This window comes from Microtus pennsylvanicus, chromosome 12 (assembly GCF_037038515.1).
Source record: "Microtus pennsylvanicus isolate mMicPen1 chromosome 12, mMicPen1.hap1, whole genome shotgun sequence".
NCBI lineage: Eukaryota > Metazoa > Chordata > Mammalia > Rodentia > Cricetidae > Microtus > Microtus pennsylvanicus.
Window position 1 is genome coordinate 27,922,451 of NC_134590.1, and position 24,810 is coordinate 27,947,260.

Genomic DNA, 24,810 nt, shown 5'->3' on the forward strand with positions numbered 1-24,810 from the left:
TTTCTTTTTGTCTCAAATCACTTCTCAATTTCCCTTTGGGGTTTATGTTATATATTGGTTTCTCAAGTGGAGTATGTTGTTTAATTCTGAATGTTTGTGAACTTTCTAAGATTCCTCCTGTTGTTGGTCCTAACTTCTCACTGTTGTGGTTGGGAAGCATTTACCAAACTATTTCAATCTTGAATTCATTAAGACTTGTTTTGTGATGTACTATCCTATCTCTCTTAGAGAGTGTTCCTTCCTACAGTGTTCCTTGAGTGCTAGAGCAACATGCATACTTCACTTTTACTGGATGGATGGTTTCATACATGTCTATTAGGTCTAATTGGGCTAAGTAGGGCATTGAAGCCTCCTGTTATTGAACTAGAGCCTAATTCTCTTTTTAGATTTATTAATACTTGGTTTACCTATTTAATGCTTTGATATATATTCATACATGAAATTTAAAGATTTCTTTAACTCATAAACACAAGTGTTTTGCCTGCATATGTGTGCACCACTGCATGTGCCTGCTACCTGTGGAGTCAGAAGGTGGATCCCCTTGTACTGGAGTTAGTTGCTGTGAGCCCCCTGTGGGGGCAGGGAACCAAACCCAGGTCCTCTCCAAGAACAATAAGTGCCCTTTACCCCTGAACCATCCCTCATCTCCTTGACATATTCACACTATGTGTATTCACTTCCTGCAGCAGTCTTAGGTTGAATACTGTTTTGTCTCATAAAGTTTAGACCACTGTTTGTTTTCTTTTGTCCAGTGTGTGTATGAGCTATCTTCATCTTTTACTTTCAGTCTATGTGTGTCTTTTAAGCTAACAGGTCCCTGCTGTAGACAGCATACACTTCGGTCTTGTTTTCCACCAGTTCAGCTGTTTTGTATTCTTTGGATGATCACTTGAACTCTTTGTATTTCAAGCTCTTACTTGTTTTCAGGGCTTGTTCTGCTTGTTTGATTGTTTTCTGGTTGTTTATCTGTTACCCTTTACTTGTTGTTTACCTTTGTGCTGTGGTGTTTGTTCTGCAGTGTGAAGCTCTAATTCCTGTCGTTTTTCTGTTTGAGCATCTGCTGCAGTTTTCAGTTGTGTGGTCACCATGAGCTTACAGACGACATATTGTTTTTTTTTTTTTTCGAGACAGGGTTTCTCTATGGTTTTCAAGCCTGTCCTGGAACTAGCTCTTGTAGACCAGGCTGGTCTCGAACTCACAGAGATCCGCCTGCCTCTGCCTCCCAAGTGCTGGGATTAAAGGCGTGCGCCACCACCGCCCGGCTAGGACATATTGTTATAATAGACTATTTTAAGCTCACAACAACTTTGATCACAAACAAATGCCTAGGCTTTTACCCTATTCCCCAAATGTATATTTTTGTGTTTACAATCAACTTACTGTTTTTATATTTTTTTTAACTTACTCTAACTGCAGTTGTTTTTGAAAATTTTCACTTTTGGCTTTATACTAGAGACCTAACGGCTTCCACACTGCCATTGCAATAACAAAGTATTTTGAATTAGACTATGTATTCATCTCTACTAATAATGAGTTTTATAATTTTGGAGACTTTCCTGATAGTAATTACCATCATTTCCTTTCTAAACGAAGACTTTCCTTGAGGATTTCTAATGAGGGCTGGGGCTGTAGCAGAGTTTTGCCTAGTGAGCATGAAACCCTAGGTTCAGTCCTCAGCACTGCATAAAACGTGGCATGGTGGTATGTGCTTGTTGTGATCTCAGGCCCCAGTAGGTAGAGGCAGGAGGATCAAAAGTTCTCATAGCCTGGACTCTATGAGTACCTGACTGGAGAAAAAAAAGAATTTCTTGTAAGTCAGGTCAATTTGGAGACTGGATTGCTGTGATTCTCAGGCTAACCTGGCCTATCTAGTAAGTTTTAAACCAGCTTGGGCTATAGAGTCTTTTCTGAGGCTGGCTTATTTCACACAATATAATGTCCTTTCGTTCTATTCATTTTGGCCATGATTTTTCTTTATAGCTGAATAAGACTCCATTGTGTGTTTGTACATTTTCTTTATCCATCTTCTGTTGGTAGATAGGTAGGCTTAGTTCCATTTCTTAGATATTGCCATTATTGTAGCAATAAGTGTGGATGCAGTAGGCTCTCTGTTGACTTAGTGATGTGGGAGGTCCTTCTGTCTGTGTGTTGCTTTTATTTATTTATTTAAAAAAATTTTTTTAATATCAGTGTCTTGATTTTTTTTATTTAAGTATACAGTGGTCTGCCTGCATGCATGTCTGTACACCTCATGAGTGTCTGGTACAAAGGCCAGAAGAGGGCATCAGATTTCTGGAACTGGAGTTTTGGACAGTTGTGAGCCACATGTGGGTACTTGGTATTGAACCTGGGTCCTCTGGGACCAGTGCTCTTACTGCTGAGCCATCTTAACAGCCCCCGTGCCTGTAACTTGAAATGTTTTACCTATGTTTTTCTCCAGCACTTTCCGTGTCTTTGATTCATTTTGAATTGTGCAGGGTGATACGATAGAAATCTAGATTCATTATCAGATCTGTGGATTTCCAGTTTTCCCCAGTGCAAACCTATCTTTTTTTCTAATGTATTCTTTTGATGTTTTTGTTGAAAATTAAGTGGATTAAGGTTTATTTCCGGGTTTTCTATCCTGTTCCATTGGTCTCCATGTCTATATTTTGCGCTTCTAGTAATATGGCTCTGGAGTGTAGCGCGAGAGCAGGTGTGTTAAAGCCTTGATAGAGGAGGATATTTGTTGAGTTCATTTACATTTGAAGTTATTAAGATGGCCACTGGCTCCTGTGATTGTATTGGCTGCTGGAACCGCCTCATTTTATGTTTCTCATGAAACGTCCTTTCATTACTGTCAGTTTTAAATGACAGCTTCCCTAAATATAATAATCTTGGGTGATGGTTACTCAGTTTCATGACTTAAAATAAACTGTTTTCTGCTCTCCTGGCATTTAGGATTGCTGGTGAGCGATCTCATATTATTCTGACGTGTTTGTCTCTGCAGTTGAGTTTATGTTTTTCTTTTACAGATTTTAGTGTGGTTTTTTTTGCTTTATATTTTGACATGTTGTGGTCATACCTACTTGAGTTTCTGAATGCTTCTTTTCTAGATTTGGGGAAATTTGTACTATGATTTCATCTGATATATATTTTATATCTTTAGTTTTTATTTAGGCTCCTTCTTGCATCCTGGGTTCTCTTAGGCCTGGTTTCTAGATTGCTCCCATAGTTCTTGGACATTCTGTTCATGTTTATCTTTTTTGTCTTCTTACTGTTTGGGTATTCTCTTGGCTTTGTCTTCCATTTCTGATTTTTATTTTGGTCCTGTTTTCTTTTCACTGTATTTTCTGTTTGACTTATTAAGTCATTTCCAAAATTTGTATTTATTCTCCAAAATCTCAATTTTATTGCTGATTTTTTCCCTCCACACTGGCAGTTTTTTCATTCATGTGCTGATTTTCTTACCCACTTTGCTGAATCCCTCAAGCCCCAGGCTGCTGTGTTTTTCTTTTCTCTCCATGGTCTAGATTGGATTCATTTGCTTGTTTGTACTCTCTTTGAGGTGACTGATTATTTTTACTAGTTAATGTCAAAGTCTTTACACAGCATTTTATCCATTTTATTGTCTATCAGTTTCAGCAGTTGGATAATTATGATCTTTTAAAGAGATTTGTTACCCATCACTTTTATTCTTCTTTTGTTTTTACAATGCAATATGCACATCTGTTTAGTATATCCTAGGATTTATTTAGAGATCTTATCTAGGGATTGAGCCATTAAACCCTAGAATCACTCAGTGACGACTAAGGAACAGCACCACCACCGTGTATCCGATGCAACAAGACTGTGAAGACCGATTGAAGCATACTAGTATGTCATCAAGTACTATAAGTCAGACAACAGAATAGGTAATGTAGAATTTTCTATGAGGTTAAACCTTATTTATGGAAATGTGGAAGTAATAGATTTATATGGGAGTCCCCTCTATGTGCTATGATTACCATTAATGAATAAAGAAACTGCTTTGGACCTATAGCAAGGCAGAACTTAGGTAGGCAGGGAAAGCTAGGTTGTATTCTGGGAGGAAGAAGGGCGGAATCAGGAGGACGCCACAGAGCCACCAGAGTCAGACATGCCTTAACTTTGCCGGTAAGACACTATCTTGTGGTGATGCACAGATGAAAAGAAATGGGTTAAATTAATATGTAAGAGTTAGCCAATAAGAAGCTAGAGCTAATGGGCCAAGCAGTGATTTAATTGATACAGTTTCTGTGTGATTATTTCAGGTCTACGCTAGCCAGGCAGCCAGGACAAACAAGCAGCATCTTCCTGTTACAATAGATGGATGAAGAAAAGAAAAGGAGGCACAAAAAAAGAAAAACACAAGGGAGGGCTGGAGAGATGGTTCAGTGGTTAAGAGCACTGCCTGCTCTTCCAAAGGTCCTGAGTTCAATTCTCAGCAACCACATGGTGGCTCACAGCCATCTGTAAGGAGATCTGGTGCCCTCTTCTGGCCTGCAGGAATGCATACAGGCAGAACACTGTATACTTAATAAATAAATAAATCTTTTTTAAAAAAAGAAAGAAAAACACAAGGGAAGTCAGGTATCTAATGCCTCTTCAGGAATACATACAGGTAAAATATATACATAAAATAACTTGAAAAAAGTATGTTCCTACCTCCCAAATTAGATAAATGTAAGAAGGAGAATAAAAAAGATGCAAGTTTTCTTTCTTTCTTTCTTTCTTTCTTTCTTTCTTTCTTTCTTTCTTTCTTTCTTTCTTTCTTTCAAGATAGGGTTTCTTTCTGTAGCTTTGGTGCCTCTCCTGGAACATGCTCTGTAGCCCAGGCTGACCTCTAACTCACAGAGATCCATCTGCCTCTGTCTCCGAAGTGGGGGGATTAAATGAATGCACCACCTACTCCCGGAAAAAAGGATGCAAGTTTAAAATGTAAAGAAGTAGCAACAATAAAAACAACCAATGAGATAAAGTTCAAGTACTACAGTAAGTGCACTGTGCAGTGGAGTGCATCATGACACACTGTGAACTCCTTCTCTGGAATCACGAGATGTAGTCAGCTCAAGACTGCTCCCTGCATGATTCTATAGGGGTAAAGACTGCAGAGGTCTGCAGCAGTGTCGTGGGCCATAGGAGCCCTGTGCAACTCCATTAGGAAGGTGTCCCAACTGCAGGGTTTGTTGTTTTTTGTTCCTTTTTTTGAAACAGGATTTATCTGTGTAGCTTTAGAGCCTGTCCTGGAACTCACTCTAGACCACAGAGATCCACCTGCCCCTGCCTCCTGATTGCTGGCATCAAAGGCATGTGCCACCATCACTGGCCTTTTTTTTTTTTCTGTTTTACTGGAAGCAGGGACAGCAGAGGAGGAGTTTCCTTTGTCCGTGTGGCCATCCTGAGGTGTTGATGCAACACACTCAGAGCTCTTCTTCCCTTGGCCTCTTCTAAAGGGAGTTGTCTGTTTATTGGAGAGCTCCTTTATCTGGAGGTGGAAGGTGGGCGTGGGTGTTCGGCAGCTGCAGTTAGCCATCTTGATTATACAAACGGATTCTGAAGAACAGAATTTGGGGCCAGAGTTAGAAAACAAACCTAAGAGCATGGAATAGCAGGAGGCTCCTGCTCCTGAGTGGGAGTGTCTTTGTTCAGAGGTTCTTTTAAGAGCAGAATTTCTTCTCTGCACCAGAGGGGACTCAACAAGAAAGAGTTCCTCTGGCACCTGGTATTCTGTCCCTGGCTAGCCAGGAGGTTTCGTTCTTGCTATCCACTGAGTTTGTAATTACTGCAGCAGTGTTAGCCCTGGGAAGTTCGTAGAAAGACAAGCCGTAACTGTTTCTGGTGGTTTTATATTTCACCGTTTTGTGTAACTTTAGTGAGAGCTGTTTATTTTCTCTCTGAGACTGTAATTCTGTGATGGTTGTACTTTATTCCAGAGCAGCCTCAGAAAGGATTCCCTGGCAGATTTCTTTGGATCCATTGAATTGATTTGCCGCATAGAACTAAATGCTATTTTCACATTAATTTCTTCTTCTCCGACTATGTATACTGCGACCACAGAGCTAAAAAGCATGTGCAACAAGAACACATACAATCAAAGCATGTCCCCCACGCCTCTCTGAGTATTTATGGTGTTATAAAGTGCTCATTAGTGCACAGCTGTCCTTTGTCCAAGCTTCACTGTACAGATGGCTGTATGTAGACCGCCCTTCATATCCCTGTGGAGGAAGATTTATGTGGTCTTCTCTCCCTCTGTCTCTTCCTTTTAATAATTTGTTTCTGTGTCAAATAGTCATCATGACCAGGAAATGTTTTTCTCATGTGTGACCTAAATCTCTCCATCTGTACCTTAACCATATTTCTTTACCCTTTGACCTCAGTTGAGGTGGGAAGCAGGTAGTTATTATTCCTCAGTTTCTGTGGCTGTTGAAAGACAGAGCTTTGCCCATTGTACAAATCAGTGCTAGTAATAAAGTCAGATTTCCCAGGGAAAAATAAACATGTCTGTTCTACATTAAACAGACATTTCTTTGTTTCAGAATCAAGAAAGCATTAAAGAAGAGATAGTAGGACAAGCTTACAGGAAACCCACGTGACCACACGCATAAAATAGAGCACTACTGTACCATCCTCCACCCCTGCCTGCACCATCGGCTTCCCAATGTCACCTGTGAATAAGCCAGTGTGAATAGTTCCATAGTTTACATCAATGTAAACAGTGTTGATTGCTTTTGAACATTTAGATGTGACCTATAGAAAAGGCTCATAATACTAAAACTATGCTTGTGAAATGAAATATTACTACCAATAAATTCTGACCAGGCCAAAACAAAGAGACAGATGATTTGAAAGGCAGGAAATGGAGAAGTAAAGTGAAGGAAAAAAGTCTTAATATCTTTTTAGGACTTGAACAACTGATACCTTCTGTAGATGACCACAGATAAAGCAGCTTAAGCATGTAATGCAAGCTATGATAGGCAACAGGTGCGGGTATGGACTGCTTTTTGTCTGTTTGTAGATTGCATCATGATCTCTTTTTGTTGCTTCGCTTCATTCCTGGGGTTCCCCTGAGAAACCCATGTATTCAGGGTAGACATTCAGCCTTTTGTACATTATATTCAAAATTGCTCAGCCATTCTTTTTTAAAATTGCCTTTATTCTTTCATACTTAAAGTGTACTCTGATTATATCCTCTCCATCATCCTCTCTTATCTCCCAGTTGATACCCTTTTCCCAATAAGTTCACTTTATACGTTATGAACATATAGCATTTTGGCTCTTCATGTTGTCCGTTAATCAACATTTTGTTTGCTCTAATAAGTGCTGTGTGCTATGATGAATTACATTTAGCAGAGTTGCCTTCCTGGTCTATATGCTTTTTATCTACAGTTCTGAAAAAACTTGCATTTTGAAAGAAATCACTGTAGGTGAAAAGAGAATTTACCTTCAGTAACACCCATTACTTACACACACACACACACACACACACACACACACACACACCCTTGTAACCAGAGCATTAACAAAAAACAATAAAAATCTTAATAGAAAACTGGTACAGTTAAAAAGACATATTTAATTTCTGCACATTAATCTTATAGCAAATGCAGGATTTGATAGAGAGTGTTGAAGGTGGCTCCCTGGGAAGTGATAGGGAAGTGGTGGCTGTTCAGCACTGGAGACAAAGTCAAACACACTGAAGGCAGTGGCCATTGAAGAGGCGGCAAGGCAGGACAGCATGGCCAGCAGAGCCGAGAGGCAGACTGGCGATGGGTACGGCTTCTCTAACGCTCAGCTCCTCTGTAGCTTGTGCTGCTCTGTACTGTCCATTTACCTTGTACTTCCCCAAGAGATAGCTGTATTTTAGTGAGCTATATTTAATGTACTGAATTAGTAGTTTAAAGACTTAAAAGCCACATGTCCAGCATCAAAGTGTCACTTGTCAAAAAATTGCAGTATAACATTGTGGTCTTGATATAAAGTAACCTTTTTTTATGGTCCTTAAAATTGTCTTGCAAAGCCTCCGAGTTGGCATCTTGAATTTACCATATAAATCTGCCCAACAGTTTCCCCTTTCCTTTCATAAAGTGAAGTACAGCCGACTAGTCCATTACCTCTTCAATGCCTGGTTCTTACTGCTTTCTCTTTAGTCCATGGGAACTGGGGAGCTTTATTTAATTTCCCATAGTAGCATTTTGAGGGGGTGGATTGGATGACTTTACTTGACATAACATTGATACAAAACCACTTCTGTTTAGTTACTTGGAACTTTTATTACAAACATATAAAAAATAGAATATTTACAGCATTTTAATTTGGAAATGCAATGCTTTAAAACTCATGAAGCACCATAGTAAGAATGGTTTGCAGATAAAAGGTAGAGAAGTGGGGAAATCCTGCCTATGGCGCAGCTCTCTGATGGAGTCATCTTGGGAAATCACCAAGGCATGATCATGGAAGCAATTTTGTTGGTTAGCTGGTTGGTTTACATTTTTTATAAGGTCGTGGTTTAATTCCAAAAATGCCACTACTCATTTTAAAGCATCTATGTGAAATACTTTTCTGCCAACTTCTAGTTTGTATGTTATCCTGGTTAGAAAAATGACCTACTGTCAGGGCATAGCTAATGACATGTTGGTAGCTTTGGTAAGGAAGACGGGGATGTACTGTGGACCAGAGCAGTGATGCTTAGTGATTATTAGCTCATGGTGTGGGCTTTGGTTGGCGATTCTTAAAGAAATATTTTGTTTCTTTAGATCACATGCCTTATGTGAGAAGGAGGCATTGCCTAGATACTGTGGCTTAGTAGCACTGCTAACAGTAAAAGTTCTGTCTTCTACTTGAAGACACCCTTATTTTTCAAATGAACCTAGGCCGAGGCTAGGGCATGGCTCAGTAGCAGACCGCTTGCCTAGAGTAGGTGAGGCAGAACTAGAACATAGAGTTATTACAATAAAAATCTGAAGAGAGGCTGGAGAGATGGCTCAGCGGTTAAGAGCATCGCCTGCTCTTCCAAAGGTCCTGAGTTCAATTCCCAGAAACCACATGGTGGCTCACAACCATCTGTAATGAGGTCTGGTGCCCTCTTCTGGCCTGCAGGCATACATACAGAACATTGTAAACATAGTAAATAAATAAATTAAAAAAAAATCTGAAGAGATCAACTGGCAAGTTCTTTGCTGATTATCCTTTCCTGTAGCCTCTTTAAAACAGAGGCACATGACACACATGGATCCTGTTGCACTCTGGAGACATCTTTTTTCTTTATTATTACAATCATGTTGAATAAGATGATTGTTGTATGGATCACCCCATCCTACCCCACCCCTCACTCTCCTGTGGTGCTGGAGAATGAACCCAAGGTTTTCTGCATTCTAGGAAGCCCTCTAGCATAGAGCTATATCTTAAGTTCATTCCGCCCTTGCCCCAGCACCAAGATTGAATTCAGAGCCTTGCTCACGCTAGGAAAGCATGGATGTCTCTTTCAGTGGATTGAAATCTGCCTCAGTAGCCACACTGCCACCATCTGCAGTGCAACACACAAATAAATGCATCTAGAAGGCTAAGGGTGTAGTCCAGCATGATTTGAGAAACAGTGGGCTAATATACAGAGTTCATGCCAATCTTGGAATCTAAACACTTTAGAACAATGTTTGTTTTCACATATATAAGTGTCAGCATATTGTGCCACAAAATTACAATCATTTATGCAAAAAGTATGTAGCATTACATGTAAATCATGAGAAAGGCTGAATTAATCAAAAGAACATCAAGGAGACGTTTGTCCAAAGTTTATTTCTAACAGCAATGTGTTTATTTCTGTGCCTGGCATGAAAATATATATCGAATTAATGGATAGTTGAAAGTTAGTGGTACAAACCAATAATAAGAAAAATAATTAAGACAGGGGGGTTTGAATGGACACTTTACTTGAAAAGTGTTGGATGTCCTATGGATCCTGAGAAGATGGTCAACTTCACTCTAGTCCTTAGAAAAATGAAAATTCAATCTACAAAGAGCTGTTACTCCACACACGTTGGAATAGCTAAAATAAATGTAACTGACACTATCTCATGCTGGTGAGGGTATGAGGTGACCTGAGCTCTCATACATTGATGAGGGATACCCATTTTGCCTTAGGTTGCCAGTTTCTTATAATAAGTGCACAATTAGCATACGATCCTAAATCTTGGAAATTTACCAAAGAAAAATGAAAACACAGGTGCATGTACACACATGAAAACCTGTACTCAGATGTTGGTGAAGGCTCTATTTACAGTTTTAAGAACGAAGATAAGCCCAATGATTATTTACTTGTGGAAAGATAAATAAATGTGTAAGCTTTAATAAATCTTATACAATGAAGTAATAGTTAATAGTCAGCAAGTAAAAGGAGAAAGCTATTATTATATTCGAGAACATGGATGAATCTCAACTATACTATGTTGATGTTAAAATAGCCAGACACAAATAGCTACATTTGTGTGGTCCCATTTATAGGATACTCTAGAAAGGAAAAACTACCAAACAGAAATCAGAAAAAGTAACATGAAATATCTTGGAATAACTCTAACTATACAAGTGAAAGACCTGTATGACAAGAACTTTAAGTCTTTGAAGAAAGAAATCGAAGAAGACACCAGAAAATAGAGAGATCTCCCATGCTCTTGGTTAGTTAGAATTAACATAGTAAAAATAGTAATCTTACCAAAGCAATCAACAGATTCAATGCAATGCCCATCAAAATCCCAGCAAAATTCTTCACAGAAGAACAATACTCAACTTCATATGGAAAAACAAAAATCCCAGGATAACCAAAACTATCCTGTGCAATAAAGGAACTTCAGGAGGCATCATCATCCCTGACTTCTAACTCTACTATAGGGCTGCAGTAATGGAAATATCTTGGTATTGGCACAAAAATAGACAGGAGGACTGTAGAAGTTAGCTCAATTCGGGAAATAAACAGGCTACCTTAAAGATAAACAATTATATTTTTACTTATTATAAGGGGGAAACTTATGCCACAAGAATGGAAAGTTCAAGTTCCGCTGTGTCCTGCAGGAATCACCCAGAGAGAGCAAGCACCTGGTCCTTCCCAGTTTTTCTCCTGGGAAGCCACACCTTAACTAGGTTCCACTTCTTTTTTTTTTTTTAAATTTTCGAGACAGAGTTTCTCTGTAGCTTTTGGTTCCTGTCCTGGAACTAGCTCTTGTAGACCAGGCTGGCCTCGAACTCACAGAGATCTGCCTGCCTCTGCCTCCCAAGTGCTGGGATTAAAGGTGTGTGCCACCACCGCCCGGCAAGGTTCCACTTCTTAAAGATGATTGGTTAACAAAGCTTTCCCCATCACCTTCCCCCTTTGTCTAAACAAGATCCATCCAAACTCAATACAACTATATACAACAGGAACAGATACCAAGTATAAAATTACAAATAACATAAGCAATATTAAGCAAGGAACACATGACAAATGTTTTAATAAACATTCTATTTTAAGGAGTCTAAATCTTACATCGGAAATAAGCTTGGGTAAATCATGAGGAAGATAACTATGACTATCTAATCTTCAACCCCATCGAAGGCCTGAGAAGGGAAATAATTTTACTTGAGCAGGCAAGAAGTGCAATCAAGCAGCTTCCAAAGTGAGCAATATATGACGAAGGCAATTGGCTACCTGAGCAATCAACCCAAGTCTCATCTGCAAGATTACTGTCTAGCATAGTTGTAAATGATTTCCAGTCAGTCGATAGGGTTTTTACCAAAGTTTTTATTTGGAGTTCTGTCCAGAATGTCATGAGAAGGTGTACCATGTCAGCAGCTAGTACCCAAAAACCGGTCTTATAGTAATGTTATCAGTATCATGATGTCATCTCAATCTGGTGGAATTGTTGCTGTAGTGGAGGACCAATGGAATAGAATCAAAGACCAGGATATCAATTTCTACACCTACGAACACCTGATTTTTGACAAAGAAGCTAAAAGTATCAAATGAAAAAAGAAGCCGTATTCAACAGATGATGCTGGCTTAACTGGATATCAACATGTAGAAGAACACAAATAGATCCATGTCTATCACCATGCAGAAAACTCAAGTCCAAATGGATCAAAGACTTCAACAGAAAACTAACCACACTGAACTTCATAGAAGAGAAAGTGGGAAGTACACATGAATGCACTGGTACAGGAGACCACTTCCTAAATATAACCCTAGTAGCACAGACTCCGTGAGAAACCATTAAATGGGACCTTCTGAAACTGAGAAGTTTCTGTAAAGCAAATGACATGATCAACAAGATAAAATGGCAGCCTACAGAGTGGGAAAAGATCTTCACCAACCCCACATTGGACAGAGGACTAATCTCCAAAATATACAAAGAACTCAAGAAACTTGACATCAAAATAACAAATAATCAAATAAAAAAGGGGGTACACACCTAAACAAAGAATTCTCAACAGATGAATCTCAAATGGCTAAATGACACTGAAGGAAATGCTCAACATCCTTAGCCATCAGAGAAATGAAAATCAAAATAACCCTGAGATTCCATCTTACTCCTGTAAGAATGGTCAAGATCAGAAACACTGATGACAGCTTATGCTGGAGAGGATGTGGATAAAGGGAAACACTCGTATATTGCTGATGGGAGTGCAAACTTGTAGAGCCGCTTTGGAAATCAGTATGGAGATTTCTTTTTTATTTATTTATTTTTTAGTTGTTGAAAAAAAATTTCTGCCTCCTCCCCGTTTCCCATTTCCCTCCCCCTCCTCCCACACATTGCCCCCTCCTCTTCCTCCCCTCCCCCCACTCCATTCCCCTCCCTCTCAAGAATGAAGAGCAGTCCATATTCCCTGCCCCACAGGAAGTCCAAGGTCCTCCCACTTCTATCCCAGGTCCAGGAAGGTGAGCATCCAAACAGGCTAGGCTCCCACAAAAGCCAGTTCATGTTCATGTATTAGGATCGAAACCTAGTGCCATTATCCTTGGCTTCTCATCAGCCTTCATTGTCCGCCATGTTCAGAAAGTCTGGTTTCATCCCATGGTTATCCAGTCCCAGTCCCGCTGGCCTTGGTGAGCTCCCAATAGATCAGTTCCACTGTCACAGTGGGTGGGTGCACCCCTCGTGGTCCTGACTTCCTTGCTCATGTTCTCCCTCCTTTTGCTCCTCATTTGGATCTTAAGAGCTCAGTCTGGTGCTCCAATTTGGGTCTCTGTCTCTATCTCGATCCATCGCCAGATGAAGGTTCTATGGTGATATTCAAGATATTCATCAGTATTGCTATAGGATAGGGTCATTTCAGGTTCCCTCTCCTCAGTTGCCCAAGGTACTAGCTGGGGACATCTCCCTGGACACCTGCGAGCCCCTCTAGAGTCCAGTCTCTTGCCAACCCTAAGATGGCTCCCTTAATTAGGCTATATATTTCTCTGCTCCCGTGTCCATCCTTCCTTTATCCCAGCCATCCCATTCCCCCAAGCTCCCCCCATCCTCCCTTTCTCACGTTTCTCACCCCATTTCCCCTTAGCCCCATGCCACCTCACCCCCAAGTTCCCAGTTTTTGCCTGGCAATCTTGTCTACTTCCCATATCCCGGCGGATGACTACATGTTTTTCTTTGGGTTCACCTTCTTATTTAGCTTTTCTAGGATCACAAATTATATGCTCAATGTCCTTTATTTATGGCTAGAAACCAATTATGAGTGAGTACATCCCATGTTCATCTTTTTGGGTCTGGGATACCTCACTCAGGATAATGTTTTCTATTTCCATCCATTTGCATGCAAAATTCATGAAGTCATTGTTTTTTACCACTGAATAGTACTCTAATCTGTATATATTCCACATTTTCTTCATCCATTCTTCCATTGAAGGGCATCTAGGTTGTTTCCAGGTTCTGGCTATTACAAATAATGCTGCTATGAGCATAGTTGAACAAATGCTTTTGTCATATGATAGGGCATCTCTTGGGTATATTCCCAAGAGTGGTATTACTGGATCTTGGGGTAGATTGATCCCGAATTTCCTGAGAAACCAAAACACTGCTTTCCAAAGTGGTTGCACAAGTTTGCATTCCCACCAGCATGGATGATTGTGCCCCTTACTCCACAACCTCTCCAGCAAAGGCTATCATTGGTGTTTTTGATTTTAGCCATTCTGACAGGTGTAAGATGGTATCTTAAAGTTGTCTTGATTTGCATTTCCCTGATCGCCAAGGAGGTTGAGCATGACCTTAAGTGTTTTTTGGCCATTTGAATTTCTTCTGTTGAGAATTCTCTGTTCAGTTCAGTGCCCCATTTTTTAATTGGGTTAATTAGCATTTTAAAGTCTAGTTTCTTGAGTTCTTTATATATTTTGGAGATCAGACCTTTGTCTGTTGCAGGGTTTGTGAAGATCTTCTCCCATTCAGTGGGTTGCCTTTTTGTCTTAGTGACAGTGTCCTTTGCTTTACAGAAGCTTCTCAGTCTCAGGAGGTCCCATATATTCAATGTTGCCCTTAATGTCTGAGCTGTTGGGGTTACACATAGGAAGCGATCTCCTGTGCCCATATGTTGTAGAGTACTTCCCACTTTCTCTTCTATCAGGTTCAGTGTGTTCGGACTGATATTGAGGTCTTTAATCCATTTGGACTTGAGTTTTGTTCATGGTGATAGATATGGATCTATTTTCATTCTTCTACAGGTTGACAACCAGTTCTGCCAGCATCATTTGTTGAAGATGCTTTCTTTCTTCCATTGAATACTTTTAGCTCCTTTATCAAAAATCAGGTGTTCATAGGTTTGTGGGTTAAAATCCGGGTCTTCTACTCTATTCCATTGATCAACTTCTCTGTTTTTATGCCAATACCAAGCTGTTTTCAATACTGAAGCTCTGTAATAGAGTTTGAAGTCAGGGATGGTAATGCCTCCAGAAGTTCCTTTATTGTATAAGATTGTTTTGTCTATCCTGGGTTTTTTGTTTTTCCCATATAAAGTTTATTATCATCTTCTCCATGTCTGTGAAGAATTTTGATGGGGATTGCATTGAATCTATAGATTGCCTTTGGTAGAATTGCCATTTTTACTATGTTGATCCTCCCAATCCAAGAGCAAGGGAGATCCTCCCATTTTCTGGTGTCCTCCTCAATTTCTTTCTTCAAAGACTTAAAGTTCTTGTCAAATAGATCTTTCACTTTCTTGGTTAGAGTTACCCCAAGATATTTTATGCTATTTGTGGCTATCGTGAAAGGTGATGCTTCTCTGAATTCCCTCTCTGCTTTCTTATCCTTTCTGTATAGGAGGGCAAGTGATTTTTTGGAATTGATCTTGTACCTGCCATGCTACTAAAGGTGTTTATCAGGTGTAGGATTTTTTTGATGGAGTTTTTGGGGTTGCTTATGTACACTATCATATCATCTGCAAATAATGAAAGTTTAACTTCTTCCTTCCCAATTCAAATCCCTTGGATCCCCTTTTGTTGTCTTATTGCTATTGCTAGAACTTCAAGCACTATATTGAAGAGGTATGGAGAGAGTGGACAGCCCTGTCGTGTTCCTGATTTTAGTGGGATGGCTTTGAGTTTCTCTCCATTTACTTTAATGTTACCTGTCGGATTGCTATAAATAGCTTTTATTATAGTTAGGTATGACCCTTGTATCCCTAATCTCTCTAAGACCTTTATCATAAAGGGATGTTGAATTTTGTCAAATGTTTTTTCAGCATCTAATGAAATGATCATATGGTTTTTTCTTTCAGTTTATTTATATGATGGATTACATTGATAGTTTTTCGTATGTTGAACCAGCCCTGCATCCCTGGGATGAAGCCTACTTGATCATAATGGATAACTTTTTTTTTTTCGAGACAGGGTTTCTCTGTGGCTTTGGAGCCTGTCCTGGAACTAGCTCTATAGACCAGGCTGGTCTCGAACTCAGAGAGATCCGCCTGCCTCTGCCTCCCGAGTGCTGGGATTAAAGGCGTGCGCCACCAACGCCTGGCCATAATGGATAATTTTTCTAATGTGTTCTTGGATTCGGTTTGCCAGTATTTTATTGAGGATTTTCGCATCGATGTTCATGAGTGAGATTGGTCTATAATTCTCTTTCTTGGTTGAGTCTTTGTGTGGTTTTGGTATCAGGGTAACTGTAGCTTCATATAAGGAATTTGGCAATGACTTTTCTGTTTCTATATTGTGAAATATATTAAGGAGTATAGGTATTAGGTCTTCTTGGAAGTTCTGGTAGAATTCTGCATTGAAACTGTCTGGACCTGGGCTTTTCTTGGTAGGGAGGTTTTTTATAACAACTTCTAATTCTTCGTGACTAACAGGTTTATTTAGATTATTCACCTGGTCCTGGTCTAACTTAGGTATATGGTACTTATCTAAAAAAGTTTCCATTTCTTTAACATTTTCCAATTTTATGGCATACAGGCTTTTGTAGTAAGTTCTAATGATTTTCTGAATTTCCTCTGTGTCTGTGGTTCTCTCTCCCTTCTCATTTCTGATCTTGTTAATTTGCGTATTCTCTCTCCACCATTTGATATGTTTGGATAGGGGTTTATCAATCTTGTTGATTTTCTCCAAGAACCAGCTTTTTGTTTCATTGATTCTTTGGACTGTTTTCTGTGTTTCTATTTTGTTGATTTCAGCCCTTAGTTTGATTATTTTCAGTCTTCTACTCCTCCTAGGTGAGTCTGCTTCTTTTTTTCTAGAGCTTTCAGGTGGGCTGTTAAGTCTCCAATGTATGCTTTCTCCATTTTCTTTAAGTGGGCACTTAGTGCTATGAACTTTCCTCTTAGCACTGCTTTCATAGGGTCCCATAGGTTTGAGTATGTTGAGTCTTTATTTTCATTGAATTCAAGGAAGACTTTAATTTCTTTCTTTATTTCTTCCTTGATCCAGGTGTGGTTCAGTAGTTGACTGTCCAGTTTCCATGAGTTTGTAGGCTTTCTGGGGGTAGCATTGTTGTTGAATTCTAACTTTAATCCATGGTGATCCTATAAGACACAGGTGGTTACTAATATTTTTTTGTAACTGTGTAAGTTTGCTTTGTTACTGAGTATGTGGTCAATTTTCGAGAAGGTTCCATGAGCTGCAGAGAAGAAGGTATATTCTTTCCTATTTGGGTGGAATGATCTATAGATGTCTGTTAAGTCCATTTGATTCATTACCTCCCTTAATCCTCTTATTTTCTGTTAGGTTTCTGTCTGATTGACCTGTTCATTGGTGAGAGAGGAGTGTTGAAATCTCCTACTATTAGTGTGTGTGGTTTGATGACTGCCTTGAGTTTTAGTAATGTTTCTTTTACGTAAGTGGGTTCTTTTATATTAGGGGCATAGATATTCAGGATTGAGACTGTGTCCTGATGAATTATTCCTGTTATGAGTAAAAAATGTCTCCATCTTTACTGATAGATTTTAGTTTGAAGTCAGTTTTGTTAGAAATTAGTATGGCCACACCTGCTTGTTTCTTAGGTCCATTTGCTTGATAAACCGTTTCCCAGCCCTTTACTCTGAGTAGATGTCTGTCTTTGTGGTTGAGGTGTTTTTCTTGTAAACAACAGAATGTTGGATCCTGTTTTCGTATCCAATCTCTTAGCCTGTGCCTCTTTATAGGTGAGTTGAGCCCATTGATATTAAGCGATATTAATGACCAGTGGTTGTTAACTCCGGTCATTTTTTCTTTTTTTTTGGTTGTAGAGTTTGTGTGTTTCCCTTCTTCGAGTTGTGCTGGTAAAGGGTCATTAGATGTCTGAGTTATTATGGGTATTGATGGACTCCTTGGGTTGTGATTTTCCTTCTATTACTTTCTGTAAGGCTGGATTTGTGGCTACGTATTGTTTAAATTTGTTTTTTTCCTGGAAAATTTTGTTTTCTCCATTTATAGTGAACGAAAGCTTGGCTAGGTATAGTAGTCTGAGCTTGCATCCATGGTCTCTTAGTTTCTGCAGTACATCTATCCAGGACCTTCTGGCTTTCATGGTTTCCATAGAGAAGTCAGGTGTAAGTCTGATAGGTTTACCTTTATAAGTAACTTGACCTTTTTCCTTTGTAGCTCTTAATATTCTTTCTTTATTCTGTATGCTTTGTGTTTTGATTATTATATGGTGAGGAGATGATTTTTTTTGGTCCAGTCTATTCGGTGTTCTGTATGCTTCTTGAACCTTCAAAGGAATATCTTTCTTTAGGTCGGGAAAGTTTTCTTCTATAATTTTATTAAATATATTTTCTGGACCGTTGAGCTGTACTTCTTCTCCTTCTCCTACCCCTATCATTCTTAGGTTTGATCTTTTTATTGTGTCCCAGATTTCCTGAATGTTTTGTGATGAGAATTTGTTGATTTTGCTGTTTTCTTTGATCAGTGTGTTTATTTTCTTTATGGTATCTTCAGTGTCTGACATTCTTTCTTCTATCTCTTGTAATCTGTTGGTAGTACTTGTCTCTGTAGTTCCTGTTTGTTTACCCAGATTTTCCATTTGCATCCTTCCCTCGGTTTGTGTTTTCTTCATTACTTCCATTTTATTCTTCAAGTCTTGAACCTCTTCCCTTACCTGTTTGATTGCTTTTTCATGTTTCTCTTGGTGTTTGGGAATCTTTGAGCGATTTATTCATTTCCTCTACCTTTTTGTTTGTAATCTCTAATTGCTTATGGCAATTTTTCACCTCCTGTTCAAGGTCCTCTATTAATTTCATATAATTCACTTTTGAGTCAATTTCCTCTAATTCTTCTGGAGTAGAGTGTACAATTCTTCTTATTTCGGGATCCCTGGATTCTGGTGATGTCATGTTGCCTTTCAGGTTGTTGGAGGAATTCTTGCATTGGCGTCTTCCCATCTCTTCCTTCAAATGGAGCCAGGCGAGGCCTGGTGTTTTGGTCCAGTCTTGCTGTGACTGACTCTCTGGGTGTATCTCCTTAGTGTAGAAGCAGGAACCATTCCCATCCAGATGGAACTCCTCAGCTCTGAAACATGGATGCCTGGTAGTCCAATGACCCGAGGACAAAAGGGCGAACTTGGGGGGCAGGGTGGGGTCGAGTAGAACACAGGAGAGCCTGCCGTGCAAGCTGAAGGTGCCCGCACTCCCTTTTGTGGGTCATTGAGGCCTGCCTGATAGGCAGTCACTCACCGCTCTGGGTGGGTAGCCTTAATGTAGGAGCAGGAAACTGTTCCTGAGCAAAGGACCTTGGAGACAACGCAGGCTTGGGGGGGGGGGGGGCGTGTGTAAGAAAGACAGCCCTGCAGAAGGAGCTGGGGGAGGGGGGTTTGTGCTCTCTTCCGGGACAATCCGCCCGTGGATAGCACACACTCACCCATCCAGATGGAACTCCTCAGCACCTAAACAGGGACGCCTGGTAGCCCAATGAGCCAGGGACAAAAGGAAGAATGTGGCAGGCAGGGCGGGGTCCAGTAGAGCACAGGAGACCCTGCAACACAAGCTGACGGTGCCCGGGCTCCCTTGCGGGGGACCTTGAGGCCTGCCAGGTAGGCAGGCACTCACCGCTGTGGGTGGGTAGCCTTAGTGTAGGAGCAGAAAACTGTTCTTTCTTTTTTTTATTTTTCGAGACAGGGTTTCTCCGTAGCTTTTGGTTCCTGTCCTGGAAGTAGCTCTTGTAGACCAGGCTGGCCTCGAACTCACAGAGATACACCTGCCTCTGCCTCCCGAGTGCTGGGATTAAAGGTGTGCGCCACCACCGCCCGGCTTCGGAAAACTGTTCTTGAGCACAGGTCCTAGCAGACAGCAGCTCAGGTTTGGGGGGTGGGGCTGGGGGGCTGGGTCGTGTGTAAGAAAGACAGCCCTGCAGCAGGAGCTGGGGGAGGGGGGGTTTGTGCTCTCTTCCGGGACAATCTGCCCCTGGATAGCAGACACTCACCCGTCCAAATGGAACTCCTCAGCACCTCCAGTATGGAGATTTCTGAGAAAATTAGGAACAACGTTCCTCAAGACCCAACAATACCACTTTTGGGTATATACCCAAAGGATGCTCAATCATACCACAAGGGCATGTGCTCAACTATGTTCATATCAGCATTCATATTGTCATAGCCAGAAACTGGAAACAACCTAGGTGTCCCTCAACTGAAGAATAGACAAGGAAAATGTGGTACATTTACATAATTGGGTACTACTCAGTGGTAAAAATTAATGATATCTTGATATTTTCAGGCAAATGGATGGATCTAGAAAAAGCCATATCAAATGAGGTAACCGAAGACAAATATAATATGTACTCACTCATAAACCAAAGAAAAACCAGCCTACGATTTACAATCCCATAGAACCTAGACAACAAAGAGGACCCTAAGAGAGACATACATGAATCTAAGCAGGAAATAGAAAAATACAAGATCTTGGGAATGTGAGGGTCACGGGAGAGGATAGAAGGGGTAGGGGGAGGAAAAGAGGGGAGTGGAGAAAAATATATAGCACAATAAAAAATAAAAAATGCAACACACAAAAAAGTCAGAGAAAGGCATTTTAATGCTCATCAAGGATTTGAGTTGGAGAGGTGAAGTTGACTGCAAAGAGGGAGAGTGTGTTAGAATGACAGAAAAGTTCGACAGCTAGATTGTGGGTAACCAACACAAATACTGTCTGTATTTATCAAAACTTGTAGAACTCCATCCCAGAAAAGGATGGAGTTTAACTATATATAAACAATATTTTAGTAAACCTGACGAAGAGAACAAGGGAAGAAATACATGGTAAAGTTTTTCTTTTTCATTTAGTACATGTGTGAGTAAATTGGAAGGCTGCACTTTGAGAACCAGGAACAGGAAAGAGTAGTCCAGGAGAATGAAAGCAAAATTCAATGATATGAAGATGTCATAAATGAAACCTGTTATTTGGTATACTAACTGGAGAGATACACAGAGATAGCTATAGATGAATGGATGGATGGGTATCAAGATGAGTCTGTTCTCAGGAGGTATAGTCATTTCCTCTTCTTTTTCTTTTCTTTTTTTCTTAAAGATTTATTTATTTATGCACATTGGTGTTTTGCCTGAGTAAATGTCTGTATGAGGGTGTTGAATCCTCTGGAACTGGAATTACAGACAGCTGTGAGCTGCCATATGGGTGCTGGGAATTGAAGCCATGTACTCTGGAAGAGCAGCCATTGCCCTTAACCACTGAGCCATCTCTCCAGCCCCTGTTCTTCTTTTTTTAATATGTTTGCCATGATACATAGATAAGAAGGAACTAAAGTACTCTTTGTAATCTTTTCACAAAAATGTGTTTTAAAAAGCAGATCTGATTTGGGCTTTTAAGTTTCTCATGGCCGGGTCTGTTTTGTGTGTCATAATCTTCAGCAACAGCTACTTATTAGATGGTATCTGCTAGCTAACACTGTGGCAGACTCAGCTCCGAGCCCTTGGGTGAGGTTAATAGATGCTGCCTCATGTAGTTGCTAAGAATCAGAAGAGGGCATGTTTCTTTAAGTTCCTGCATGTGCTGAGTCAATGCAGGTGGGTTTTTATTACTAACTAAGGAAAAACTGTAAATATAACTTTTCAATAACAAGTTGAAATTCAGTTTCAGAAAACAGACTATAAACATGCCATTGGTGACGTCTACAGGAATGATCTCTTGACTTACAGTTGGGTTTGCCTCAGTGCCTTCTTTTTGTCTGATGGGGAGAATTTGGTTTGTAGGAAGGATCCTTGTGTAAAGCATTGATGACTATTAGCTATGTAATATAACAAACCAGAGAGTGGGAGATGAGTCCAGCAAAGGACTCTGAAGGAGTGGATTGGTTCACTGTGTGCATGTGATTACATGTACTTTGTACATTCACTTGCAATTTACCCTCATTTGCCATACCCTCTTGTGCCATGTAACAGGCAGCCTTGAACCTCCTGAATACAGTTATGAAGTGATACCAGTGATAAAGGTTTTAGCCATGATTGTGCTTTTTATACATGCACACAACTAAGAAGCTTTCCATTTGCCGCTTAGATTCTTGTGTCATATATCATTCATAGATACTCTATGTTGAGATCAACAAATATTTGTGTGCCTTTGTTTGAAAACTTTTCAGGATATTAGGAAAGTATAACATGAGTTCTACTAGCAATATGACTTTTGCCAGTTGACTTAATTATTTTCTTTCTTGCAAAAGCTGCAAATATGATCAGTTTTGATGTTGTCCTTGTGTTGCTGGAAGAATCTTAATAGTTTCAGAATTATTGATCAGCTCTGGAGTTCTCTGCGCATCTAAGACAGTGTTTGTTCCCAGCCTCCTTGTCGTTATTTAGTAAAAGTGAAGACAGTGCTCTGATAAATTTGTATGTTCCTCCAGGGAGAGTCACACCAGGGCAGCTCATGTCCTATATTCAACTCTTCAAGAACAACCTCAAAGCTCTTACAAATCATTGTGGGCTCCTACAGCTTGGGATGGCCACAGTTGAAACTCTGAAGCACCCACAGACTGCCAAGTGGGATAACTTTCTGGCATTTGAAAGGCTTCTTCTACAGGTATGTTCCTGTGTGAACTTATTAATATGTTACTGATTGAAGTTTTTAATTCCAGGAAAAAACTTTGACATCTGTTATGATCTGAGTAATCATATTGTTGACATGTGCAATTTTGATTTGAATGAGAATGTTCCACCGAGGGTCAGATGTTAGAATACTTGGTCCCTGGTTGGTGGTGTTGCTTGGATAGGTTTAGGAGATGTGGCCTGGATAGAAGGAGTGCACCACTGTGGACAGACTTTGAGGACTGAAAGCCGCATGCAATTCCCAGTTTGCTTTTCCACTTCATGTTTGTGGGTTAAGTTGTGAACTTTCAACTTGCTGCTCCAGCCACCATGGCTGCCTGCTGCCACACTTCCCTATTGCAGTGGCCATGGATGCTTATCATTTAAGCCCAAATAAAGCCTTATGTAAGTTGCATTGGTCGTAGAGTTTTAGCATGGCGATAGGAAAATAACTGATGCATGTGCCCTGCGCCCAATCCTTGATGTGCCATCCACTTAACACTCAACCGAAAGCTTTCACATTATTATACAAATTAGCATTGTTACCTTTGACTTCTTGAGCATAGGAAAATTCTGACCATTTTGCTACCTTCTGAAAACCTCTTTCAGTTGTATGCACTTTGGATCTTTACACATCTTCATAGTCTTTATTAATTCTCACTACTTTTCCTGTGAGAACCTCCAGCTATTTAGACTTCCTTTGTCATTACCTAGTCTGTAATCTTTAAACATCATAGACCACATGCCTTAAAATAATGCTTGGTGGCATATGAAGGGAGGGAAAATTCTATTTGTAGTGTTTAGCAAGATATCTGTTTGTAGGGGGAGGACTTTCCATGTTTTATGAAATATCTTCATAGGAAATCTTCTAAAAATGTGTAATTTTATATTATAGGGCATAAATTTAGGGCATTTACACATTATATGTATTTTTAAAGTATTGTACTATAAAAGATAAACTTAACATAATATGGCTTACACCTATGAACTTTCCATTCAGGTACAATATAATTTACCATTTTTTCTCATAATTACCCTTTTAATTAAAGAAATAAAAGTAGAGATAAATGAAGCATCTTTGATATAGATTTTTCCTTAATCTGGTTCTTTTTCCCTTCTAGAATAGTCCTAGCTCTGTTTCTTGCTTTTTTATTTTCTCTAAATATTTATTTTTCTATATAAATAGTAGACTACAATTACCATGGGCTTTAATTTTTGCACAAGTTACATTATATTGTAAATATACTTTAACAATTGATTTTGTCTCTGAACTTCTTATTTTCAAGACACCCCAAAGTGATGTATATATTATGCTCATTTAAACCATACCATGAGTATACAAGTGTTATATGTAGCCACGGTGCTGCTCAGTAGGGCTGCTTCACGTAAGAGTGTGTGTGAGAGCAGGTGGTGAGTGCCTAGTCCATGTCCTCAGAAACCCTTGGGAAAGAGTTCCTCCAGGGCATCCACTTTGGAGAGGATGGTGAGGTTATGGGCTGTTCACATTATTGATGTCACTAAGTATCATCACATTGCAGTAGGTGGTGTTTATGCAAAAGATGCCTGTTTGCTTCTCACTGTGGTGGCCAGCATTTTAGCATTATCCAATTATCCTTATCTTATAGCAAGCAGTCTGTCACTACCTTCTGTATAAATTTACAATTGTAGGCAATAAGCCTGAGCAGCTTATATTTATTGGCTATTCATTTTTCCTCTTGTTTGAATTGGTGTTTTTTTAAAATCAATTTGCCCACTTTTTATTTTTTATTTTATTTTTTTAAATTTATTTTATTTTTTAATTAATATTTATTTATTTATTTATTTATTTATTTATTTATTTATTTATTATGTATACAATGTTCTTTCTGTGTGTATGCCTGCAGGCCAGAAGAGGGCACCAGACCTCATTACAGATGGTTGTGAGCCACCATGTGGTTGCTGGGAATTGAACTCAGGACCTTTGGAAGAGCAGGCAATGCTCTTAACCGCTGAGCCATCTCTCCAGCCCCTTGCCCACTTTTTATCCAGCCCCTTGCCCACTTTTTATATATTGAGTAACAAAGAATTTTTTTCTTTTTTGGGTTCTTGAGACAGGGTTTCTCTATGTAGCCTTGGAACTCCCTCTGTAGACCAGGCTGGACTCAAACTTGCAGAGATCCATTTGCCTCTGCCTCCTGAGTGCTGGGATTAAAGGCATGTGCCACCACTACCCTGTGGTAGACGTTAGGCTTTAAAAGTTATATAGTATAAATATTTCACCCAGTTCATGGCTTGTCTACTGACTTTAATTCCTGTTTACATAGTCTAGTTGATAAATATTACCTTATATGGCTTGTGTATATTTCAATCCCTTTCTATCCTC

The 24,810-nt window shown here is 39.7% G+C and overlaps 1 protein-coding gene across 1 annotated transcript in view; it reads left to right on the plus strand.

Moving 5' to 3' along the window:
• Positions 1 to 24,810, plus strand: part of Scfd2 (sec1 family domain containing 2) — a 314,059-nt gene that overhangs the window by 40,717 nt on the left and 248,532 nt on the right. Inside the window, exon 4 of the mRNA XM_075943079.1 lies at positions 22,268 to 22,443. Within this exon, the coding sequence (XP_075799194.1) occupies positions 22,268 to 22,443 (176 nt within the window). The remainder of the gene's footprint in view (positions 1 to 22,267; positions 22,444 to 24,810) is intronic.